The sequence below is a fragment of the Tenrec ecaudatus genome, chromosome 10 (assembly GCF_050624435.1).
Source record: "Tenrec ecaudatus isolate mTenEca1 chromosome 10, mTenEca1.hap1, whole genome shotgun sequence".
Lineage (NCBI taxonomy): Eukaryota > Metazoa > Chordata > Mammalia > Afrosoricida > Tenrecidae > Tenrec > Tenrec ecaudatus.
In genome coordinates, this window is record NC_134539.1 from 18,625,989 (window position 1) to 18,648,697 (window position 22,709).

Sequence of the window (22,709 nt, forward strand, 5' to 3'; positions counted from 1 at the left end):
AGTACCTACCTGTGAGCTAACATTGCTTGGAATTCAGACGTGACAAGTGGCTAAAAAGTTGCAGTGCTAGTAATGCCGATCCAGGAGGCACCGTCTGAGGTGGGTTGCAAAGTTTTAAGTTCATGGCAAACTTCATTATCTTTGCATTTCATTTTTCCAGAAACTTTTTGAAGTCCCCGCCCCGTGGTTTGTTTTCTCCTTGGTTGGCTGACTAACCCAAAGAACTGAGTGTCCAACTAGACCCACCTCCAAGTAGCCCAAAAGCGCACAAGCTCCCAAGACAGCTAGGAAGTGGTACAAATCCCCAAGGAGTCCCCAGATGATAGGTAGTTCTGGTATGAAATGTCTTGGTTAAGAAATGAAGGTTTTGCCTGTGAATCTCCTCTCATTTCAGTGCACGGTGACTTGCGGCCAGGGCCTCCGGTACCGTGTGGTTCTCTGCATGGACCACCGAGGAACACACACAGGAGGCTGCAGCCCGCAAACAAAGCCCCACATCAAAGAGGAATGCATCATGCCCACTCCCTGCTACAAGCCCAAAGGTAAACGGGCAGGAACTTCCTCGCCAGTCTCTGGGTCTGGTCATTGCCTCTGCGTCTTCAGGTGTCAAACCCTGTGGGCGATCTGTAAGTAGCCCAAGAGTTCTTAGTAGCTGATCTTTAGAACATACGCTCACCTCAAGGGACCTCACGCTTTTTCTAAATCTCTCCAGTCGCGTGGTAGTCCGTTTGTAAGCGCTACCTCAAGAAATCCATCCGTTTCTGTCATTCTCTCCCTCGCCATAAAGTTGATTGAAAACAAGTGCTGAGAAGGAATCAGATGTGCATGCTTGAAAGGAATCCAAATGTGACAGGAATATGTGCAATTGACTCGCCGTATAGCGTGGGGTTGGAACAAAAGGTGCCAAGGATCGGAGAATGTCAGCTTAGCTAAGCCTGAAATACATGGAGAAGCCTCTCGCACTTCCGGCCGATGAAACAGAAAACGGTTGTTCCATTTTGACATCGAGAAGGAGAACTTCGGTATCTGTGAACCTCAGTTTGAAATGAACTTTGAAATCAAGGTGTGGTATACTTTACCAGTACCAAACTTTCTTTTATTTAGAAAAGTTCTACTTCGTGATCAAGATGAATTATAATTACGCTGGGGCTCTCCGTATAATTCAGGCATCCAAATCTGATCCCCATCCTAGGATTGGTCCCATTCTGTGCCAATACCATAGAAAACAGATAGTCACAAGCCATCCAAAATAAAAAGTTCTGAGTGACAGGTGTCCTCCTATTTTTAGTATTAGGTTTGGTGCTCACTGCAAAAGTTCATCCTGAAAATCAGCCCCCGTGTCGCCCCTTATTGTACTTACTTCAAAGAAGGGCAAGGCATAATAAAATCCAAATTACTGACATCAAATATATAAGTGAGAAAACTTCACAACAATTTCGAAAAATTCCATTATCTTTTCATTCCATTTTCCCCACAAACCTTTTGAAGCCCCTTCGTCTATGCTGATTCAATGGCAGTGAGTGTGGAAGTCCTGGTTTTGTTTTAACACACACACGCGCACACACACACACACGCACACACACACACGCACACACACACGCACACGCACACACACACGCACACACACACGCACACACACACACGCACACACACACGCACACACACACACGCACACACACACACACGCACACACACACGCACACACACACGCACACACACACGCACACACACACACGCACACACACACACACACGCACACACACACACACACGCACACACACACGCACACACACACACGCGCACACACGCGCACACACACTCACACACACACGCACACACATGCACACACGCACACACACGCACACACACACACGCACACGCACACGCACACACGCACACACACACGCACACACACACACGCACACACACACACGCACACACACACACGCACACAGCAGATGTATGTCAGAGACACTGATTCGTTTTAATAAGTCCATCTCTTGCTAAGCTCAGTTTCCTCAGCTGTAAAATAGGGACACAATCAGTAACTGCCTCCGAGCTCACCAAGACCAAACTCATTACCATCAAGTCAATTCCATCTCTTAACGACCCTACTGGACAGACGGCGCCTGCCCTATGGATTGGCTTAGGGCGTCCGTCTTTGTGGAAGCAGGCAGCCAGTTTCCTCCCAGGGATTGAGTGTGAATGGGGGCCGCTGACCTTTCTGTGGATAGCCAGCGCTTAACGACTGCGCCACCAGGGCTCCTCTTCGGAGTGTGCGAGTGGCTGAGAAGAGATCTGATTCAAATGAGGTGCTTAGCCCTCGACCTAGCATATAATAAACACAAGCCCCAAGCCAAACCCACCGTTGACTCCTAATGACCTTTGATACGGTTTCCAAGACTGTACGTGTTGATGAGATCAGACAGCTTTATCTTTTTCTCCGAGGAGCAGCTGCTGGGTTTGAACCGCCGGCCCTGCTCGCCGCCTAACCCACAGCACCACCAAGGCTCCAGGGCATTTAGGAAGCGCTCCACACGCCATCTTTTAGCTTTAACTCTCATTGGCATCCTCAAGCATAGGAGGAGGGGCGAGAGGACAGCTGACAGCAATCATCGGAGAACTCAAGTGTCACCTGCCTCCCATTCGTCCCCAGTTGGATGCTTGGCTATGGAAGGGCAGATAGTCAGGCCGTATGGCCAAAGCCGGCTGCACTTGCTGTGTCACGTCGCTGAGAGCGCTGGGGTGGCTGTAACTTCACTGGATGCGTAGGTTCCGTGTCGCTGTGGTTAAACGTTGGCAAACACTCCCTTTGGGCTTTGGCAGTTTTACATTTCTCATTCTCTTTGTTTTCTAACCATAAACAATGACCGTGCGTAGAAGACATGGCTGTACCTTAAAATAGCCGATTATTTATAAGTTCTGTCTTGACCCAACCACTTCAGAGAAGGAAAAGCAGTTTGTGGTTAACTATCAAGAATAAAATCTGGATTTTCACAACTAAGTAGTGAGATCTGGCTCTCTCGCCATCATTAAAACGCCATATAATTCTATGGTGTGTGCATATATAGTCATATTCCTTTTATCTTTGCAATTGTATGTTATAAAATGTGATAGAGCTTCACTGGCTCACACTATAAAGGCAAATCTGCCTATAAATGACCCTACTAAATATGTCAGAATGAGAATCTTGGCAGTTACTTCTGTCGGAACAATTCTAAACTCCCCTTTTCTTTGCTCCTCCACAAATTTTTTCCAGGAAGCAGTTAGAAAGCTTGTTCTGAATTGTTTAGCCAAAGCTAGATAAAGAGGTGAAGCCAGTGGAATGATGGGTTTTGCTCCCAGTCCAATTGTCAGTGAGCCAAGTGAGGACAGTATCGAATGAGCTCGTAAGTAAAGCAATGCTTTGTGAACTTCAGAGTGGCAGCGTTTGCCTTGGTTTTGAAAAATATAGCAGGGAAAAGAAAAATACGTTGGAATTTATTAAAGGCTCACAATTTCATTTTTCCCACTCCGTGTTTATTTTACAAGGTAAGGATTGTCCTGTGTTTCCCATCAGGGGTCCTCGGGTGATCTAGCATGTGCACATGAAGCTGAGGCTCCTTCAGAGGAAACCTTCATAAGAAGGCTTGCCCTTGCCCTTCAGCAGGCTGCAAAGACATGCCATGCAGACTCGTGCAGTGAACAGTTTCCAGATCTGATTTGGTCTCTTGGTATTTCCATCATCAGGCAATTTTGTACCAGAACAACTTATTGATGTTTGCCAGGAATAATCCTAACTTCTAGGTACAGGACAAAACATAGAACTGCTGGTGGGAGCAGGCAGGGTAGGATCCGGGGTATTTCTTGGAAATCTAGATGGCCTCTCACTCTTTGTCCCTCCGTTCCTCAGAGAAGCTTCCAGTAGAGGCCAAGCTGCCATGGTACAAACAAGCCCAAGAACTCGAAGAAGGAGCTGTGGTGTCTGAAGAGCCTTCGTAAGTTTTCAAGCCGTAATTTGTTTTTCCGTTGGGCTGATTGGTTTAAAGCAACCAGTGTCTCCCGGGCCGTGCCTTCCTGGGTGGTGGACTGACTAAGCGTGAGCATCTTACCACAAATTTGAATGTGTTCAGGAATGTACACCTCCACCATGGGTATGCTTCTCACCGATAATTCCAAGCTCTTTCCGTCGTCTTTAATGTGTTTCTCGAAGAGTAGGATTGGTCTCTAAGTACTTGTTGGTTTTGCCTGCAAGGAGAAAGTTAAAGTACAGCGTCTGCCCATCCCTCTTCTCTAAACTCTGGCGCTTCTCTCTCCTCGAGCCAACCCGAGAAGGCCCGGGCTGCTCTTATTGGGCCTCAGAGCCGTGACGTGACAGGCTGGGCAGCTTCTCACCCTCTATCTCCCAGCTTTGCGAGGGAGCACCACAGGGAAGCAGAGCGGGGAAAATATGTCTGAAGGACAGGGAAGCTTGTTAGCTGTCCCTCCTCCCGTTTTTTTGTTTGTTTGTTTGCTGGATGGAGACCCAGGTCTTTACCTCACTTGATCTCGGCCCTGGTGCTCTCCTGTCTCATCAAGGCAATGATGCTTCTTCAGACTCTTGGCCACAGCTTTGCCAGAAGCTTCAGAAGAAGCAGCGAGGAAGAAAAGCAAAGTGGTCGGGTGGTTGCTTGCTTGGTGATGGATGATTGCTGAATGTATATTCTGTTGGAAACTACTTCTAGGCATATCTGCTGCATCATTTTGGAAATCATGGAAATGCCTTATTGATGAATTTCATCTTGGACCAAAAAAGGATTTCTTCGGTAGAAGATGTCTAGATTTGTTCATTTCAGCATTAGCCCCTTTCCCTGCATTGGTTACCCACCCTCCAGAAGGACCCAGTACAGTATAGGTTATTAAAACAGTATAGGTTATTAAAACAGTCTCTAGGTTCAAGTGATAGTTTAAATGTGACTCACTTACAAATGTAAAGGCAATAAGAAATTTCTGGCTCATCTGCTAAAATCTAAATCTGATGTGGTTTGCTGGAACACAAATGATGTTCCTGATTCTCTCTCTAAGAAAGAGATTGGAAAAGAAATCCAAAACATTGATTTATACAATGGCCAGAAGTCCTTTGTTGGCGGTGGGTGTATTTCAGTTGATTGGTTCCACAGAAAAATGGGCTGTATATTCATGACACTTTTCTTACTTAAAAGAACAATAAGCAATATGTTATTATATTTATTTTTTCATTATTAACATATGTTATTTCTGGATTAAAAGTGACCTCAGTAGCCTGTCCAACTTCTAAGAAAGAGCAGCTATGACTGGGCTTTTGAAGAAAGGCAGTGGCGAACGGTCACAGGGCAGCCTTGAAGTGAGCGTGAGAAGGTGCAGAACTTTCTGTGTCTTGTTGGTCCCTGGCTTGAGACCCCTTCCTCATGGTGCAAAGGGTATCCTCCACTTGTTGTTGGGGCCATGAAGTCAGTTCTAAGTGACTTTGCACACAACAGAATAAAACCCTGTGGTCTGCTCCTGCACCACGCTCCCTATTGTTCCTATGTCTGAGCCCATTGTTGCAGCCACTGTATCAAACCATCCCCTTGAGAGTCGTCCTCTTTGTGGCTGCCCCTTCACTGTACCCAGCATGATGCCCTGCTCTAGGAACTGGTCTCACCTGACAACATGCTCAAAGTCTGTAAAATGAAGTCGCACTGTCCTGGCCCCTTCGGAGCCCTCTGGCTGTACTTCCTCTAAGACGGGTCTGCTTGTTCTTTCGGCAGTCCGTGGCACGTTCCCTGTTCTTCTCCAGCCTCACCACCCACTGCAGGTCCATGAAGGCACACCAAGATGCCCAGTCATGGAAGCGAGTTAGTCTTTATATAGATTCTTGGGTTAGATACGATTTGTTTGTTTATTGTAAATGAGAAGCAACTTTGTATTCCGTAGTTTATCACGAATGGACACTCCCAAGAGTTTCTCCTCCTCCCTTTCCTTGATACCTCTCCTTCTTGTGGATTACTGTCATTCAGTATACCCAAGTTACCACCCATCCCCTGTCTGGTCCACTCCCCTCTCTTCCCTTCCTTGCCTTCTGGCCCTTGGTGGTCTCCAAGGCCTTTTCCCTTTGTTGTGAATGTCATTCTCTGGGTTCCCATCTGTTTCTTAACTCAGCCATGGCGGTCTCCTCGAACACTTGTCCTTGTGTTATGAATTTCACTCAGCATCGTGTTCTTCAGGTCCATCTATGCCATGAGGTGCTTCGTGATTTTGTCCCTGCATTTTTCAGTAACGCCTACTGTTCCACTGTGTGGCTGTCCCAGCGTTATTGTTTGCTTTTTTTAGTCCATTCTCCCATGGATGGACAATTAGGTTGTTCCCATCTTCTGGCTATTGTGAGCAGTGATATACTGGACAAGGGTGTCCACATATCTTCACAAGTGGTGACCCTGTAAGATAGATACACAGCAAAGGGGATTACTGGATTAGATGGAATTGCTATGTAGGTTAGAGAGGTTTAACGCTGGACAGATAACCTTTCACCTAAATAAATTCTCTGTTCTCTTAGTCCACTATATTTCACCCTTTCGTCAGAAGCATTACCCTGTGTATAAAACTGCCTTATGAATGATGTAAAGCCGTATAACAAAGTTGAAATCAACTCCAAACATCTTACCTCTAGAATTAAACACCGGATGCCGTGTGAGATGCCTGACAACCAAGAGCTAGAAGGGGAACTCAGTGCTGCTTCAGAGGCCACAGAAACCAGGGGCCACCGTCTTGTGTAGCGAATATTTTCCACCAAAGGTTTTGACTTAGATGCCTTCTATTCAACTTTTATCGGAATAAAATCCCTGAAGTAGTTAAACACATAATTTTCACCATTGAACGTATAGCCATATATTAGACTATTAAATTTTACTTGTAGTGGAATGGAATTGCCATCTTGGCATGATTATTCTGAATTGAAGCCGATTGTAATTGGAGCGGTGGTGTAGGGTAGAGGAAATGTATATGATTATGCTCAGAACAATAATTATTTTTATACCCAAATGAAATAAATGACAGCTGTAGAATAATGTAATGAAAGGTGTATGGTTTCCACATTTCAATACATTTACATGTTAAGTGCACTGACCCTGTGGAAAGGTCTTACATGTCGTGTTTTGGTTTTGTTTGTTATTTTTAATTTTTATTGATCCTGATTTTATATATATATATATAATTTTGCCTGGCCTTAATACTTTCATTTTTAAAAGCAGATAGACTGGTTTCCAAATGTCTGTAGCAACCTGTAATTACTCTCCAAAGTATAATGAAAAAATGATATACTGTCAGCAAGTAATTCCTCCTCCCGACTGGTGAGCCGCACATTGCTTAAATTAAATGGTCATGTGTAGAAACCGTGGCTGTCACTTCTGCACTGCCGCTGTGAAGGAGGGACTCTAGGCAGCCAAGAGAGATGAGTTCTTGCTTTGGTTCCAGTTAGCCTTGCAGAGTTATTTTGTAAAACAGCAAATATTACTTCTTTCCCCACAGGTGAAATGAAAATATTATCGCCAGCCTGTCTCATTCAATAATATAGGAAAACCATTGGCTTAAAGTCTTTAGCATCTGACGATGCCTTTCTTAAATGTCAGATTCTTTGGGTAGCCCCAAAATATGAGGAAAAGATGGGCTAGCACTCTGGCCAAAAATATTTGGGAAGCAATCACTCAGAGATATGTTTAGAAGCAAACTATGATTAAAGACTAAAATCTGAATTGTCAAGAGAACTAAACATTCTTCGACTTGAAGGCTAGCCCAACATGGATGTTCCTCTGACCTCAACCTGATGCAGAGGGAGGGCTAGATGAGCAGCCTGTGATGGGGTGCCATTTGGCCAAGGGGAATATTGCATCCGGCCAACCCCAGTTGACACTGAGATGATGGAGTCTCATGTTTAGCCCGTGTGTCTCAGAGTTGAAAGTCCCCATAGAGTTTTCGGCGGCAGATTATTCACAAGTAGATCTTGAGATCCTGCTCCCAGACCACCTCCCTCAGGTGGGACTTGGCCCCCAGCCTCTTAGTCAGTAGCCAAGCACCTTAACTACTTGCACCACTGGCTCGCTAAGCACTGGCAAAGGGGCTGGAGAATGTTCCTGGTGCGATTCTCTTCAGCCTAGATTCTAACTCTGGCTTTTGAATTTGGCTCCAATAGCTTTGAATGGGTTTGGGGGGGGGGGTTTGTTTTGAGGTGCGGTCAAGGCAATTCCGTCTCATAGCAAACCTGTGTACAATTGGACATATTTTAATGCCAGATGTGGTCCTCTGGTTGCTTTTCTGGAAAAATATCTGAGAATAATTATTACAGGTATTTATAAACCTGCAGAATTGTATATGATGGTGGACAATGCTATAGAAAATTATATATGTCTGTCTAGATCAGTGATTCTCAACCTTCCTAATGCCACGGCCCTTTAATACAGTTCCTCATGTAGGAAATTATTTTTGTTGCTGCTTCATAACTGTACTTTTGCTACTGTTAGGAATCAGGGGCCCCTGTCAAAAGGGTCGTTCGACCCCCAAAGAGGTTGTGCACCACAGATTGAGAACCGCTGGTCTAGATGCTTAAAGCAAAGTCTTGGTTTCGGTTTTTCCCATCTCTTAGTTTTATCACCCTACCTTTTTGATGATGTATACCTAAACATCACGACTGCCTGAAGCCAAGTGCACGCTTTGGAAGGCCCTTTGACAAGCTTCATTTCTTGAGGAAAAATGATACTATGGTGATCCTAGGACATTTAAAGACAGCGTGTCTACCACTGCTGACCAGGAAGTTATTTAGCAGATCGTCTTAAAAGTCTGCTTCGACTTGGAATCGGAAGGAAATGGTTCATTTCCTTAATTCCTTCAGGCCAAGAACAGACCCTTGGATGTCCTGGATGTGTAATTTGCTAAATGAGCCAAGCTGGCAGAAAAGGTATGGCCTGGTGACCCCAGGTGTTCGACCTTTCTTTGTGGAGACTCTTTGCTCTCTAAAACAAAATATGCCAGGCAGATGAAGTGAGCGCCGATTGAGCATCTAGGGAGGCCCAGGTCCAGATTGCTTTCAGTTGCCAGGACTTCTGCTCAGATGACTTGGCCCAAGCACCAGGAGGAGGGTAGTTTCTTTGGGTACTCACATGGCCAACACAGCCATTGGGACCAGCCATCCCTCCCAACAGCCGGTCCCCAAAGGCACAACAAAGGGGGCATCTGTGCCCTGATCTTAGATCTTTAAGATTTGGGCGTTATCCTACTGGCTTTTCATTACAGCTTTACGGCCTGATTAAGATACTATTTTGATGTTTGAACACAATAATTTGGCCTTAAATATATTGCCATAAATAATCTTGGCTGATGCCATTAACAGAAGGAGGAGGGAAACAAACAAGCGGAAGGCTGCAGTCCTATCTGGAAGCCAGATGGCATCGGCGTAGGGATGGGGCTGGTTTCATAGGAAGCACAGGGAAATTCCTGCTACGCATCTGTGTGCACAGAGCCCACAGGGAATTAGAGCCCAAGCGCGAGGCAAGGGGGGTGCGGGGTGAGCAGCAAGAGTCACCTGGGTGTTCTGTCCTCATTAAAGACCTCGCTTACCTTACCTTGTTTGCCTTATTGGCAGTGGTTTTAAATGTAATAGGTTGATTTAGGTTTCTATGAGTCCATATTTATACCTAGCAAGTTGCCTCCAAATGTAAATGGCTTAACTCCATCTTTAAGAAAATGAATTTACATTGTTAGCCGTGGTTAGAAATGCTAATTGAGTACCACGTGTTTCTATATTTCCCCACCAAAGACCATTTGGGGACTTCAATATCAATCATGGATCCAGATAAGGTTGCTTCACTGTCCTCCATACAAGGCACTTGAAGCCCATTCTCTTCGTGAAGCTCAGGCTGCCCAATCTTGAAAGGATGGTCTTCTCTACCCACGTGTATAGAAACCGATATGATTTTTAAGAATCAGGCACCATCTCACCCAACACCTAGAAATTTCAGCACGATTTACAGCTTATTAACCCAACATAAAGACTTTGGTTGAGCATTAGAATTCTAGAATTTAAATTTTTTAAAGCTCAAACACATTTACTGTGCAAAGGGGGGCAGAGCAAAGCAAACACTGCTCCTGGGCCAGACTGATCCCACTCTGAGCCCCACAAGCCTCCACTGCTCTCACTTCCAGCGTCGTCCCTTCTGGCTTCTTCCTCATGCCCCTGACTCGTTCTCCCTCTTCATCTCCCTTGCGGCAGTGCACAGAGTACTGAGGAGAACGTCTCTGGTTGATTGCATATGCTAGGTGACTCTGAAAGGTCTTTAGACTTTCTAATTGTTCACACCTCCTGGTGGACGAGGCCAGTGCACAACTCCATCCCTTCCTCTTTGCAGTGTCTCTGCCAGGGGCAAGTACTGCAGAAATCAGCACATGGTGCTTGCCCTCAAAGGATCGTTTGGGATGGTGAGCAAAGCCATCCAGTCTGTGCCACCTGTCCTAAGACCTGGTGCATGAGTGCTTCTTCAGAAATGCTGGTGGATGTCTGGCTGTACACACAATGGTATTTCTGGACTCTCTCTACTGCCTCTGCAAAGGTGCATCCACGCAGGGCTCTGGTCAGCCACACACAGGAGCCATACAGGAGAGTAGAGTACAAAACACACTGAAAACGTTTGAGGACAAAGTTGCTGTGAGCCCAAAGTTGGTAAATGATGACAGGACCTGTCTGGATCTGGCCCTGTTTTCAAAATTAGTACCCAGGGAAAGATTACTGGCTCTTTTTCTTTTTTTTTCACTGAAAAAGACGTCTTTATTCTGATCCCACCAGCTACATACTGGCTCTTTTTCATAGCACATAAGTGTGTGTGTATAATTCTGCATGTGTATTATTTCTGCATGTGTATTATCTCTGATTGTCCTACCTACATGTTGAAATACGAGCTCTTGTAGCACAGTGGGTTAAGCACTGGGCCGCCCACTAATAGAAAGGTGGGCAGTTTGACCCCACCAGCCATTCTGAGTCAGACAAGGCAGCCTGTTTCCGTCGAAATACAAAAATGGATAGCCTTGGCCACTCTGTGGGGCAGTTTGACATTGTCACTTAGAGTGGCTATAATTTGTAATTGATCTGTTGTCAGTGGCTTGGGTTTGGGTTTTGATGTGTTGGAAACAAGCTACAGAAACCATCGCAAATCCTTTAAAAGTGTGCTTTTTGAAACATATGACAGCATCGCGCCTGCTTTGTGAATTCTGAGTCTTTGTGTGTGTGTAATCTACCAAGGAGGCAGCACGCGAAGGTCAGAGGGAGCGCCGTTGGATGAGGGGTCATTCCCACGTGCACAGCAGTCATGTGCAGGCCAGTTGAGGGTGTGAATCTCGGCTCTCCCATTAGCAACAGGGGACCCCAGGCAACTCACTTAACCATGTATGCCTCAGCCCACACCCCCCACCCCCTACACCGATGGGTGACATGAAGGTGACAGGAGTGCCTACATTCTAGTTAGGGTGAGGATTACACTAATACGTGTCCGTAAAGGCCCTGGCACACGGGCAACACCGTATGGGCCTTAGCTGTTGTGATTGGAACTTCCCAGCATCAGCCACCTTCTTAGAGAACGTACGCTGCTGGTGGTGGTTTGTGTTGCAAAGTGATTCTCACTCGTAGATGCCCTACCAACACAAACTGAGATGGGCCTTACAGGGAGAACTGTCTCATCGTGCAATGTAGTGGGTTACCGATTGGCCGAAACACCAGGGCTTCGAGCCCACCAGCCGCTCCACGGGGGCCACGTTGAGGTGGTCTGCTCTCAAGGATTTCCAGGGTCTCGGTGACCCAAGTGGGCAGGTGTGCTCGGTCCTCCGTGGTCTCTGTGAGTCAGAGATGACTCAGTCGCAGTGAGAGAGTGAATCTTTGCAAACACAGAGCTCCAGGTCTTCCCTCCCACGCAGCTGTTGGTGGGTTCAAACCACACCAGTTCTCGATGGCGTGCTTAACCATGGCGCCAACAATCATCGAAGGTGTACGAGACACGTGCAGCTTTTGTCTCAATTCTTGTTTGTCAGTGCGTGGCTCGTCACGCCCTCCCACGTGGAGGGAACCATGAAATTGAGCACTCAGCACAGCTTGCAATCCCTGGGTTGACCCCACTTCACGTTCTCCCTTCCTTTCTGGTTCGGACGTTCTGTGAAGATACGCACTTGTCAGCATCACATGTTGAATGTAGCCCAGAGTTGATTCTGGGCTGAATCACAAAGGTTAGTTAGCTTCACTTAAATAAAAAGAGATCTATAGGCAATTGAACAAAATGAATAAGCAAAGTTCAAATCTGCTCTGGTGGAAAAATACCTTCTCTCAACTCTGAGAGCTCAACAGCTTTGATCCCCATAAATTGCTCCCGGGATGCTCAGAGACAATAAAAATCAATAACAAACTCCAGGGAATCCGATGTAGCCATTTTCATGTCATCATCAGGAAAGACATCATCGCAGAAGGAGACTTTTCGAAATGTAAATCGGTCCCTCCCACAGTCACCACTAGGGCTGATTCTGCGCCTTCTTTCAGAAAGCAAAGGCTGAGCTACTGCTCGGGCAAGCCCTAGAGTGACAAAGACAAATTAATGGGATCCGTGTGTGCCAAAATAAAGTATGGCCCCTGTCACCACCAATCGATGTGAAGTCCATTAAGGTCATTTTTAAAGGACTGAACTTTTCATTGGCAAGCTCTGCCAAACTCGTTGAATGAAGGGGGCGGGGAGCCCTCAATAATTGCAAGATAAACTAATTTCCCTCCATGTGAAGAAGAAATTGCTTATGAAACGTAATCTGTGTTTATAATATCTTAGATTTTTATCAAAGAGAAAAATGAGACGCATTAGAAACTCCTTTCTGGCCTTAAGCTGAGAACCACAAATCCACTCATTGCATGGTGAACTCCAACAACCTCCTGTCCCCGGGGCCTGGCTTTCGAGCCAGTCAGACTGGTCTTGAGGAAACCCCAACTTGGGAATGGTGTTCTTTTCACACCGGTCAGAAAAGCCAAATACAAGAAAGGGGGTGTGAAACACGTGCCCTTTGACCCTCGGTGTCCGCTTGTGGTGAGACTAATCTGACTCGATTTGTACCTGCTGTGTGCCGTTAGTGGTCCCTCTTCCCTTCTGCCCCAAATCGAGGCCTGTTGAATTTTAAAGAGCAGATAGGAACATGGGCATTCACTTGGGTCTTTCTAACTTAGGAATGTTTTCAAAATGCTCCAGAGCCTTCCGTGTTGAATGACAGATGTATGACCAGAGCCGCGTGTATGGATCACTGAGGGCAGCATCTGATGCCAAGCAGCCCTCAAAGCATCCTCTTGTATAAAGCAGTGTTTTATTGAGAGTTAACTGAAGAAGATAGACACAGAATTTCAATTCACTTTCGTCAACCTGGAGAACCAATTCATTTTATTAAGTTTAGATGAGCAGAAACATCTACAATTGAACTTGTCTTTTGTGTTTTCTTTATGCAGTGCCTGAAACTGAGATGTATAATTAATTTTTTTCATGTGTTCCAGGCTGTTGTCTCTGTATCTAGCTTGTCACAAGCTAGAAATGCCAAGTCCAAGTCATTTATCAACTCCTGCCCTCCTAGTCATCAATTCAGTATCATCAATTCTAGATAGATAGATAGATAGATAGATAGATAGATAGATAGATAGATAGAGATAAATTTACTCACTGCCATCGAGCCAATGCTTACTCATAGTGAACCTGCTGTGGGATTCTGAAACAGGAGTAGAAAATCCCAGTCTTTCTCCTGCGGAGATGCTGGTGGTTTTGAACTGTCAGTCATGTGGATCACAACCCATGACCAATACACCACCAGGGCTACTTCATATGTATGTACAGATGTATGTATGTAGAGATAGAGAGAGAACCTGTTAAAAAGTGTTAGGTTCCATGGTAAGCCTGGACGAGATGATATGGAGAAAGACACAGCACTGTCTTCCTTCTAAGGGATTGTGGTCCAGAAAGGAAACAGTTCATTGTATAAAGGCTTACACTCTGATTATCGAAGTTGGGAAGCACCATGAGAAAATGTTGAGGTACTCTTAAGAGAGTCTGGCATGGGTCTAAGTCTCCCCTCTAGGTGTGGGGGTCAGGCAGGTTCTCTTTGGGAAGACACATGCACATTGAGAATATTGACGGGGACTTGCTCCGAGCTGAGAGGAGGGAGAAGACCCATCCTGGGAACGACATATGCATGTCAAAGCCATGAGTCTGGATAGGATGGCACACTTTAAGGAACCGGAGGAGGACCTGTGTGGCTAGTGATGGCACCTGGAGAAGGGGAAATGGTGGGAGGGGGACAATAACAGATGCAACTTTGGTAGTTTGTCTGTCATAGCTACCCCAAAGCTAGACATGAAGACAATCCTAGACAAGATGGACAGACACAGCGGCTACAACCCTGGGCTCAAACAAAAGGGCCATTGAGCATGGCGCAGGACCAGGCTGTGCTTCCTGCTGTTGTACCCAGGCCACTAGGACGAGGCACCGACTCAAGGGCACCTAACCCCGTTACCAGCTGCTGGCTCAGAGTGACCCTCTAAGTCTCTTGGTCAGAGTAGAACTGTCCAACGTGGTTTCCGAGGCTGTAAGTCTTCCTGCAAGCAGATGGCCGCTTCTTCCCCCTGCAGAGCAGAACTGCTGACTTCTTGGCTACCAGCCCATTGGGTCACCAGGGCTCTTTCTTCCAACTCCACTGGTCAGTAGTTGAAAGGTGGGCTGTCGAAGATCTCTCCTTGGTTACAGTGGGAAGAATGGACTGGTGAGAGCTAAGGGGGGAAGACGGGACCACTGGCTGTGGTAATCCGTGGGTTACCGGGCGGTATGACGGGAGGTTCTTGGAGTGGGAGAAGCAGCAGGGAGGTGGAGAAGACATATATCTGTCTGGGTTTACATGTTCTCATGAAGAATTGGGATGGTGACGGAATTGTGGAAATGTTGAAGTTCAATTTTACAAAAGGTAAAATATGACTCTCATACATTATAAAATTAACACATCCAAAACTTAATCCATGAATTATTGAGGGAAATGCTTTTTTTAAAAAAAAAATCGAGGAAGCCAGTAAACTCTTTAACTGGTTCACATGAGACTCATTTTTAATAATGTTTATATTTTCTACTAAAGTTAATGCACACTGACACAAAGAGAAACTTCTATCACTATAGACAAGAAACATGTGTAGTATTGCCAGTCCTCTATGAAGCAACTCAGTCTCTCTGGAGTTATAAAATAGACTAGATAAAGACCATTAAAAACGTATAGAATTAGAACACACCTAGAAGCCTGGCCCTGATGGTTCTGTTGGGTAAGTGTTGGACTGCTAACCCCAAAGTCAATGGATCAAACCCACTAGACTCCTTGGGAGGAAGATGAGGCCATCGATTTTCGTAAGGATTTACCACCTTGGGAGCCCTATGGAGTCACTGAGTCAGAATCGACATAATGAGTTTGGCTTTTTGGTTTGGGAAACTCTGCTAGAAAATTCCATCATCCCATTTAAAAGAACAGCCAGCAATTATTTGTATTTCTGTTTTTGTCATTTCATGATATTTGCAATCATTTCCATCCCCTCAGAAGGGTTGTAGTGAGTTAATAGACGGACAGCGCTGAGACCGCACACATGTGGAGACTAGCTAGTATTGTATCAAGGTGGAAGTAGCGAAGCTAGAGAAAAGTAGATGTGTTTCAGAGAAAGGGTCGATGGAGAATCAAGAGGACTGGGGACTAGAAGGGAAGGGTCAGGTACACTGAGAAGTCGAGGGAAACCCCATATGTTCTACCTGAGCGATTAGATGGCCAGTTGGATGCTTTCTATGATGATGAGAAAGAGAATGAGAGAGAAGTCCTGAGGGGAGAGATTGAGAATTCCGTTTTGGACACTGTAAGTTAGAAATGCTTTTGAAACATCAAAGTGAAAACACCTGGCAGGTGAGAGAATGTGTAGCGGTAAAGAACACAGCCTCACGGGGTGACCGGTGCCTCTGTTCCTGATCTGTCCAAGGGGACCTCAAACAGGTCACAGAAAAGATGTAAGAAGATCATGAAATTTTCCCAAGTACTTTTGGAAGAACCTTGCAAGATGACAAGGGGCGTTCTAATAATTCCTACAGGGCTGCTGTTAGAATCTGCCATTGTCGCTAGGTGGCATCAGGTCAGTGGTAGCACCCCTGCAGGAGAGACAAGAAATGCTCCGAACTCATGGAGCATCGACATTTAAACACACACACACACACACACACACACACACCTCAAACCAAAAATAAACCCCACCCCCATCAAGTCAGTTTCACTCCTACCCACCCCATGTCAGATGGCTGAGGCTGGGAATCCGCATGGGAGCAAGTAGCGTCCTCTCTCCTGCGGAGTGCCTGGTGGCTTTGAACCTGGCAGTCCAATGCTTACCTGACAGCAGCACCATGCCGAGCCCCTCAGTGAGTCCAAACCACCTCACGGTCAGGGAGTGGCCAAGCTCAAGCCTAGTAAGCCACCTGGACTTCTTTCTTAGGATTGAATCGTTTTTATTTAGAATAGTGCCTGGCCAGACCCAAAACTAAAAGAAGAAAAAGAGAGGGGGTGGAATCAACTGCTGTCAAGCCAACGCTTACCCCTGATGACCCCTTACGTGTCCAAATAGAACTATGGCCTCTCAGCAGTAGATCGCCAGGCCTGTCTGCCCAGATGTCTCTGGGTGGTCTCTGCCTGCACCCCTTCCCGGGCTGGATTTTCTGTTGGTGTGAAAGACGAGCAGCGTCCACATAGACAACAGGGCCTCTCCCTCAGTGGGGCTCCTTCTCAGGTCTCCTGGAAGCACCTCAGGGAAAAGCTACGTCAGAGCAAGATGACGCTAAGTCAAGTACTAACGTTTCTGAGGGTCTGGCCAGTCTTCTCTGGCCTCTGGGACTTTCCGAGAACTCGGATCCCTGGGAAGCGTTTCTTCTGCAATAGAAAGTCTCTCCCATAGGGAACTGAATGAGGCCAACTGTTCTTTCCCTGTTTGAGCTTTTTTCTTTTTTTTACCCCTAAGAAAGTCACTGAGGCATAATTGTAGAGAGACTAGCTGCCTCTCAGAAAACCAGAAAGGGCATCGTTCCTATGAGGAAATGAAATCTGCTCCATAGAAAATGACACCCACCACAGTGCCCTTGCTACTGCTTTAGTTGTGTTTGGGAATTGGGTCCGCCCATCAAATTATCACGAGTTATGGCTCAGGCCTCAGCTGCTAACCTAGAGGTCAGTGATTCGAACCGACCAGCTGTTCTGTGGGAGAAATATGGGGCTGTCTGCTTTTTTAACGATTCACAGCCTCCAACACCCTATGGGCTGGTCTACTCTGTTCTAGAGAGTGGCTATGGGTCTTCTCCTTGTCCTCCTCCTCCTCCTCCTTCTCCTCCTCCTCCTCCTCCTCCTCCTCCTCCTCCTCCTCCTCCTCCTCCTCCTCCTCCTCCTCCTCCTCCTCCTCCTCCTCCTCCTCCTTCTTCTTCTTCTTCTTCTTCTTCTTCTTCTTCTTCTTCTTCTTCTTCTTCTTCTAGTTGTAGTGGTGGCTGCATCTGAATTGTTTGTTTTATTTTCATTTCTGGAATCTCTCTATTCTTGGTTTTATTCCTGGGGAACCTTACAGTTCTGAAGACCCTCTGTGGTCAGGCAGGACACAGATTTGAAGAGCCAGTGAAAGGAACTATTTAGCAGAGTGTTCTCCTGGACACCTTTGAAAAATTGTGTTTGGCGCCCTCCCTGTGAGTTGCATAACTAGAATCAAGCATTTGAAACTCCAGAGGTTTGCAAGTTCACAAAGGCCGTTGAGAAATATTATTGTAATTCAGCATTTGGATCCAGCATTTTGACTCGAAACTCTTCCAGAATAAATTAGATTCTCGCGTACATGGACTGATTTAAGTTCTTAGCAAAGGTGAAGAGATGTTTTGGAGAAGCATGGTCGCCAAACTCTCATGTTCTGGCTGTACTTTGAAGTTAGTAATTTTAGGCTGTCTTGGTATGCATGGATTTTAGGAGTAATTCTGAAACTCCCAAAGTGATTCAGCTGAAGCATTGTGTTCCCTTTATAGCATTACAAAATCTTCGCTGTTGTTCTTCACTCATTTGGATAGTTTGTTTTATCCATTTTAACAGTTTTATTGGCATGTGACTCATAGATCGTACAATTCAATTGTTCAATCACAACGAGAAGCATTGTACAATCAAAACCATGATCTGTTTTGGACCATTTTCTGCAACCCTGTATGCATAATTATTAGCTCCCCATCTCCCCCCACCCTCCTCTGCCATTCCCCCAAAGAACCATTCCCGTTGCATTCGGAGGGTGTGTGTGTGTGTGTGTGTGTGTGTGTGTGTGTGTGTGTGTGTGTGTGTGTGTTTTCAGATGCCTTTTCAGTCAAAATGCCCAAAGTCACCATTGAGTTCAGGTAACTGAACTTTTTGTGATGGTTTTACTCCATGGATGTTTCAAGTAAAAGTCTAACTTTTCAAAACAAAAGAAGAGAAAGGACTCGCTGCCATGGAGTTGACACAGACTCACGGTGACCCAGTGCCGTCTATGGCTTCCCAGACTGTCACTCTTCATGGGAGTCAAAAGCCTTTGGGGTTACTTGAGGGTGAAATGACTCATATAACATTTCATTGCTTCAACCTGCTACTTTCCCTTGGCTGATGTCGCTTTAACTATGGGTTGGAATCAACTTGATGGTTCGGTGCCATCGAGTGGGTTCCGGCTCATAGCAAACGTATGTCCAACAGAACAAAACACAGCCCGACCCGGGGCCATCCACACCACTATTGTTATGTTTGGACCCAGTGTGTCAGTCCCTCTCATACAGTTTTGCCTCTTGTTCACTGACCTTGGAGTTTACCGAGCATCATGGCCTTTTCCAGGAACCAATCTCTCGGTCTAAAGGGTCCAAAGAAACGTGGGCATGTTGTCAGCAAGGTGTAGCAAGAAAGTATCCAAAGAACTGTACATAGGAAGGTGAAATGAATTTGCAGATAGATATAACACGAGGCAGGCAGGCTAGCCACAGGGCAGCCATCCAGTGCGTTCCACCAGACAGACTCAATGTGCATATTTTCCCAATAAAAAAACACTTGTGTGTCATCAATGTTCTGCCCCTTCCCAACCAGGGAACTCTGACACAGCCACACCCCACGCGTATCAGAGGAGGACTCTGATCCAGAGAGAGGGCTTTCCATGGCTGGTTTTCCAGATGTAGGATTCCCAGGCCTTTCTTTGGAAGCAGCTCTGGGTGGGTGTCAGCTACCAGCCCCTTGGTCAAGATCAGCACTGGAATCATTCGCACTCTCCAGGGCCTTCCCTAGCTTCCCCTGAACTCACGGCCGTGAAGTCCATTCTGACTAAGAAGAACCGGAGACAACTAAATACCCAGCACAGAGCACCCCCAGGGCTTCTGCCACCCACAGAGGGTCAACCATCGCAAAGACAGGGCAAGGCTGAACTGACCCGGGAGGAGATATATTCAACAAGACGCCAAGTAATATTCATGATCTGTTTTAAAGTCTCCCATAATTTTCCACTACGCTCGTCATTGCCCCCTCTCCCTACCCTAATATATCCTCTCATACACATGCACACACGCGCACACATGCACACGCATGCTCCAAAGGAAAGAGGGACAGAGAAAAAGCATTCTCTCTATAGACCATAACGTCATACGATCAAAATTCCATCCCCAAATGAAGTATTTCTATTGTGATTCCCTGCAAATCCCAATGTGCATCTTGAAACAGGAGCCTGAGGCTAGAGGGAGCACCGGAATCACACAGCGTGCAAACTGTTCTTGAAGGGCCCAGGAGACACTGTGGGTCAGGCAATGGGTTGCTAACTGTCATCTTGGTTCAAAAGTTCCAGCTGCTCCTTGCGAGAAGGATGAGGCTGGTCCCGTAAGGATGGACGGACGGGCACAGAAGCACTCTATTGGGTCTCTTAGGTGTGGGACTCAACCCAATGGCAGTGGGATTTTGGGTTAAAAACCCTAACCAACCAAATTCACTGCCATCAAGTTGATTCCACCCCATAGTTCAGGCTTTTCTTATTTTGAATCATCCGTATGATATATATCAATTTGCTAGCTAGCGATCATGTATTTGAGAAAGGAGGAGAGATGAATTAGGAGAAAAGGAGAAGTGTCTTCGATGCTTGTAACTTCGTGATAGCCCTGATAAACCTAACCACGTTGGCATTTTACCAGGGACTTGATTTCCACCGTCGTCTCTTGGTTAAGGGGATGGACAATCTAGCTGCAAACCAAAGACCAGACGGAAGCAGAAATCATTTTTTTGCCAGCTTGTTGGCTGGTTAATTTCCTGGAGATGGGCCCACTGAGTGCAGAAACCCCATCAGCCACTTCTGAAATTCAAACCCATCCCTTAAAGAACTGCTCGGACCTCATTCTTCATTAACCCCAAGCTATTGCCACCAGCAATAACAACAACAATTAAATCATAAGCCTCTCAATGAACACCAGGCCTTTTCATGGTTTTTGGTAACAATAAATGCCTTAAAAAATCCATTGTACACTTTACACATTAACATGATTACCATTAAGAGGACACACCCACTGCTCTTTCTTCTCAAAGGTACATTTTGCAGGCTCTGACTTGGTGGTGTCCTGGTCACAGGCTGGGCTGCGAACCTCAAGGTCAGCAGTGTGAAACCACCCGCTGCTCCATGAGAGAATGGTGGGATTGTCTCCTCATGAAGACTTACAGCCCCTACAGCGATCAACGTGCACCAGCCCCTCCCTGGTGGGGATGAGCAATAGAAGCATGGGTGAAGGGAGACAGCTGACAGTGTGGGATAGGAGAATAATAATGTATAATTCATCGGGGCCATGTGGGTGGGAGCGAGGGGGAGGGAGGGGAGAAAGAGGAGCTGATACTGAGGGCTCAAGCAGGAAGAAAACGTTTTGAAAACGATCATGGCAACATATGTACAAATGTCTTTGCTACAATTGACGTATGGATTGTTATAAGAGCTGTAAGAGCCCCCAGTAAAATGGTTCATTAATTTACAAAAAGGAGGACGAAACAAGGATGAAAAAAAAAAAAAGATTTACAATCTGAGAAACCTAGAGAAGCAGTTTGCCCAGTCCTGTAGGGTCACTGTGGGTTGGCATCGACCCCATGGCAGTGGGTTGGTTGGTTGATTGGTTGGTTTGGTTTCGTTTGAATTTAGCAAGCTCTGTTCAAGATGAGATGTCTTTAAACCTCACTTGCCTGCCCTCTCAATGACCTGGCGCTCTCCCACTTGTGCCCAGAAAGCTCGAGATGGTAAATAGAGAATCGGAGGAGGGGAATCTTTGCAATGCTGGAAAAAAGCTCTTCTGGAAAAGCAGTTATTATTCAATAGACCATTTGCACTATCAGATATTTTTCTTTTGAAATATCATCTCCTGCCTTGAACCAGAGGGAATACATCATTTGACGTGTGCAGTGGTGAAATTAAAGCCTGCCAAAAGCCAGCACCACTTACCGACCAAATGGTTCCTAATTGGTGTGAACTCGATGAGGACCCAAGGAGAAGCCAGTAGGGCTGTTTTACATTTGATAAGACTCTCATTTGAGAGATGGAAAGCATATGTTTATTATTTTTGTGATTGTTCCTAAATGCGCAGATAAAAAACACAGACACATCTACACATACTTCTCATACATGTATCTTTTCCCCCTCTGGATGTTGCTCTCAGTAACCCTCAGTCCTTGTGCCGCGTCCATGTCCTTGGGGCCGGTTGGCATGTCCTTTCTACTTGGTCTGCTCTGGCTGAGTCTTCCGGATCCTGGGAGGGGACCGATATGAGGGGGCTCCTGGTGTGGGCCAGGAGAGCTGAGGGGTATGGACGTGCATGAGTTCCTTCTAGGATCACTTGGGAAGACAAAACACAAATCAAACTGTCCTCTAAATTTAGATCCCCAGAAAAAAGAGGGGGACGAAGAGTGCACATAAGGCTGTGGTGCTCAACCTTCCTACTGCCGCCACCCTTCCAGACAGCTCCTCCTGTGGTGGTGACCCCCAACCATGAAATGATTTTTGTTGCTACTGCATCACTGTCATTTTGCTACTGTTAAGAATCGGGCGACCCGTGAAAGGGTCGTTCAACCCCCAAAGGGGGTTGAGAACCTCTGACATAAGGCGTGGTGGCTAGTTGTATAAGGGGGTTGAGGACCTCTGACATAAGGCGTGGTGGCTAGTTGTATAAGGGGGTTGAGGACCTCTGACATAAGGCGTGGTGTTGCTAGTGTATGTGTGTGTCCTATGATCCTGCCAAGCACAATCCATGTGTATATGAATGTTTTTTTTTTTAGTTAAAATTATTTCGATTGTCTTCCTCACCTAGTGGTACCGTAACGCAAATGGACACAGTGAGTGGCTTCCAGGAACAGGTATTTGTTGTCTCGTGGTTATACCTGCGACCATCCAGGAGCTCAGTGTTGTGGGTGTCTCCTGTGTTGTGGCTCCCGTGTTCCTCGGTTCCTTGACATTTCCTGGGCTTTACATGGTCCTCACACAGCAGCATGTGTCTCTGTCTCTATGCTGGTGATTTTTACAAGTCAGATGGGATTAGCGCGCGCACACAAACACACAAACACACACACACACACACAGAGAAAACCAAATCGTGTTTCCCAACAAGATCACGGGCCAAAGCTTCAATACCAAT

General features: G+C 46.1%; 1 protein-coding gene across 2 annotated transcripts in view; it reads left to right on the plus strand.

Annotated features, from left to right (window-relative positions):
• Window positions 1-22,709, plus strand: part of ADAMTSL1 (ADAMTS like 1) — a 394,101-nt gene that overhangs the window by 200,618 nt on the left and 170,774 nt on the right. For both annotated transcript variants that reach the window (XM_075559969.1, XM_075559968.1), the window contains exons 12-13: window positions 395-542; window positions 3,893-3,977. In XM_075559969.1, the coding sequence (XP_075416084.1) occupies window positions 395-542; window positions 3,893-3,977 (233 nt within the window). The remainder of the gene's footprint in view (window positions 1-394; window positions 543-3,892; window positions 3,978-22,709) is intronic.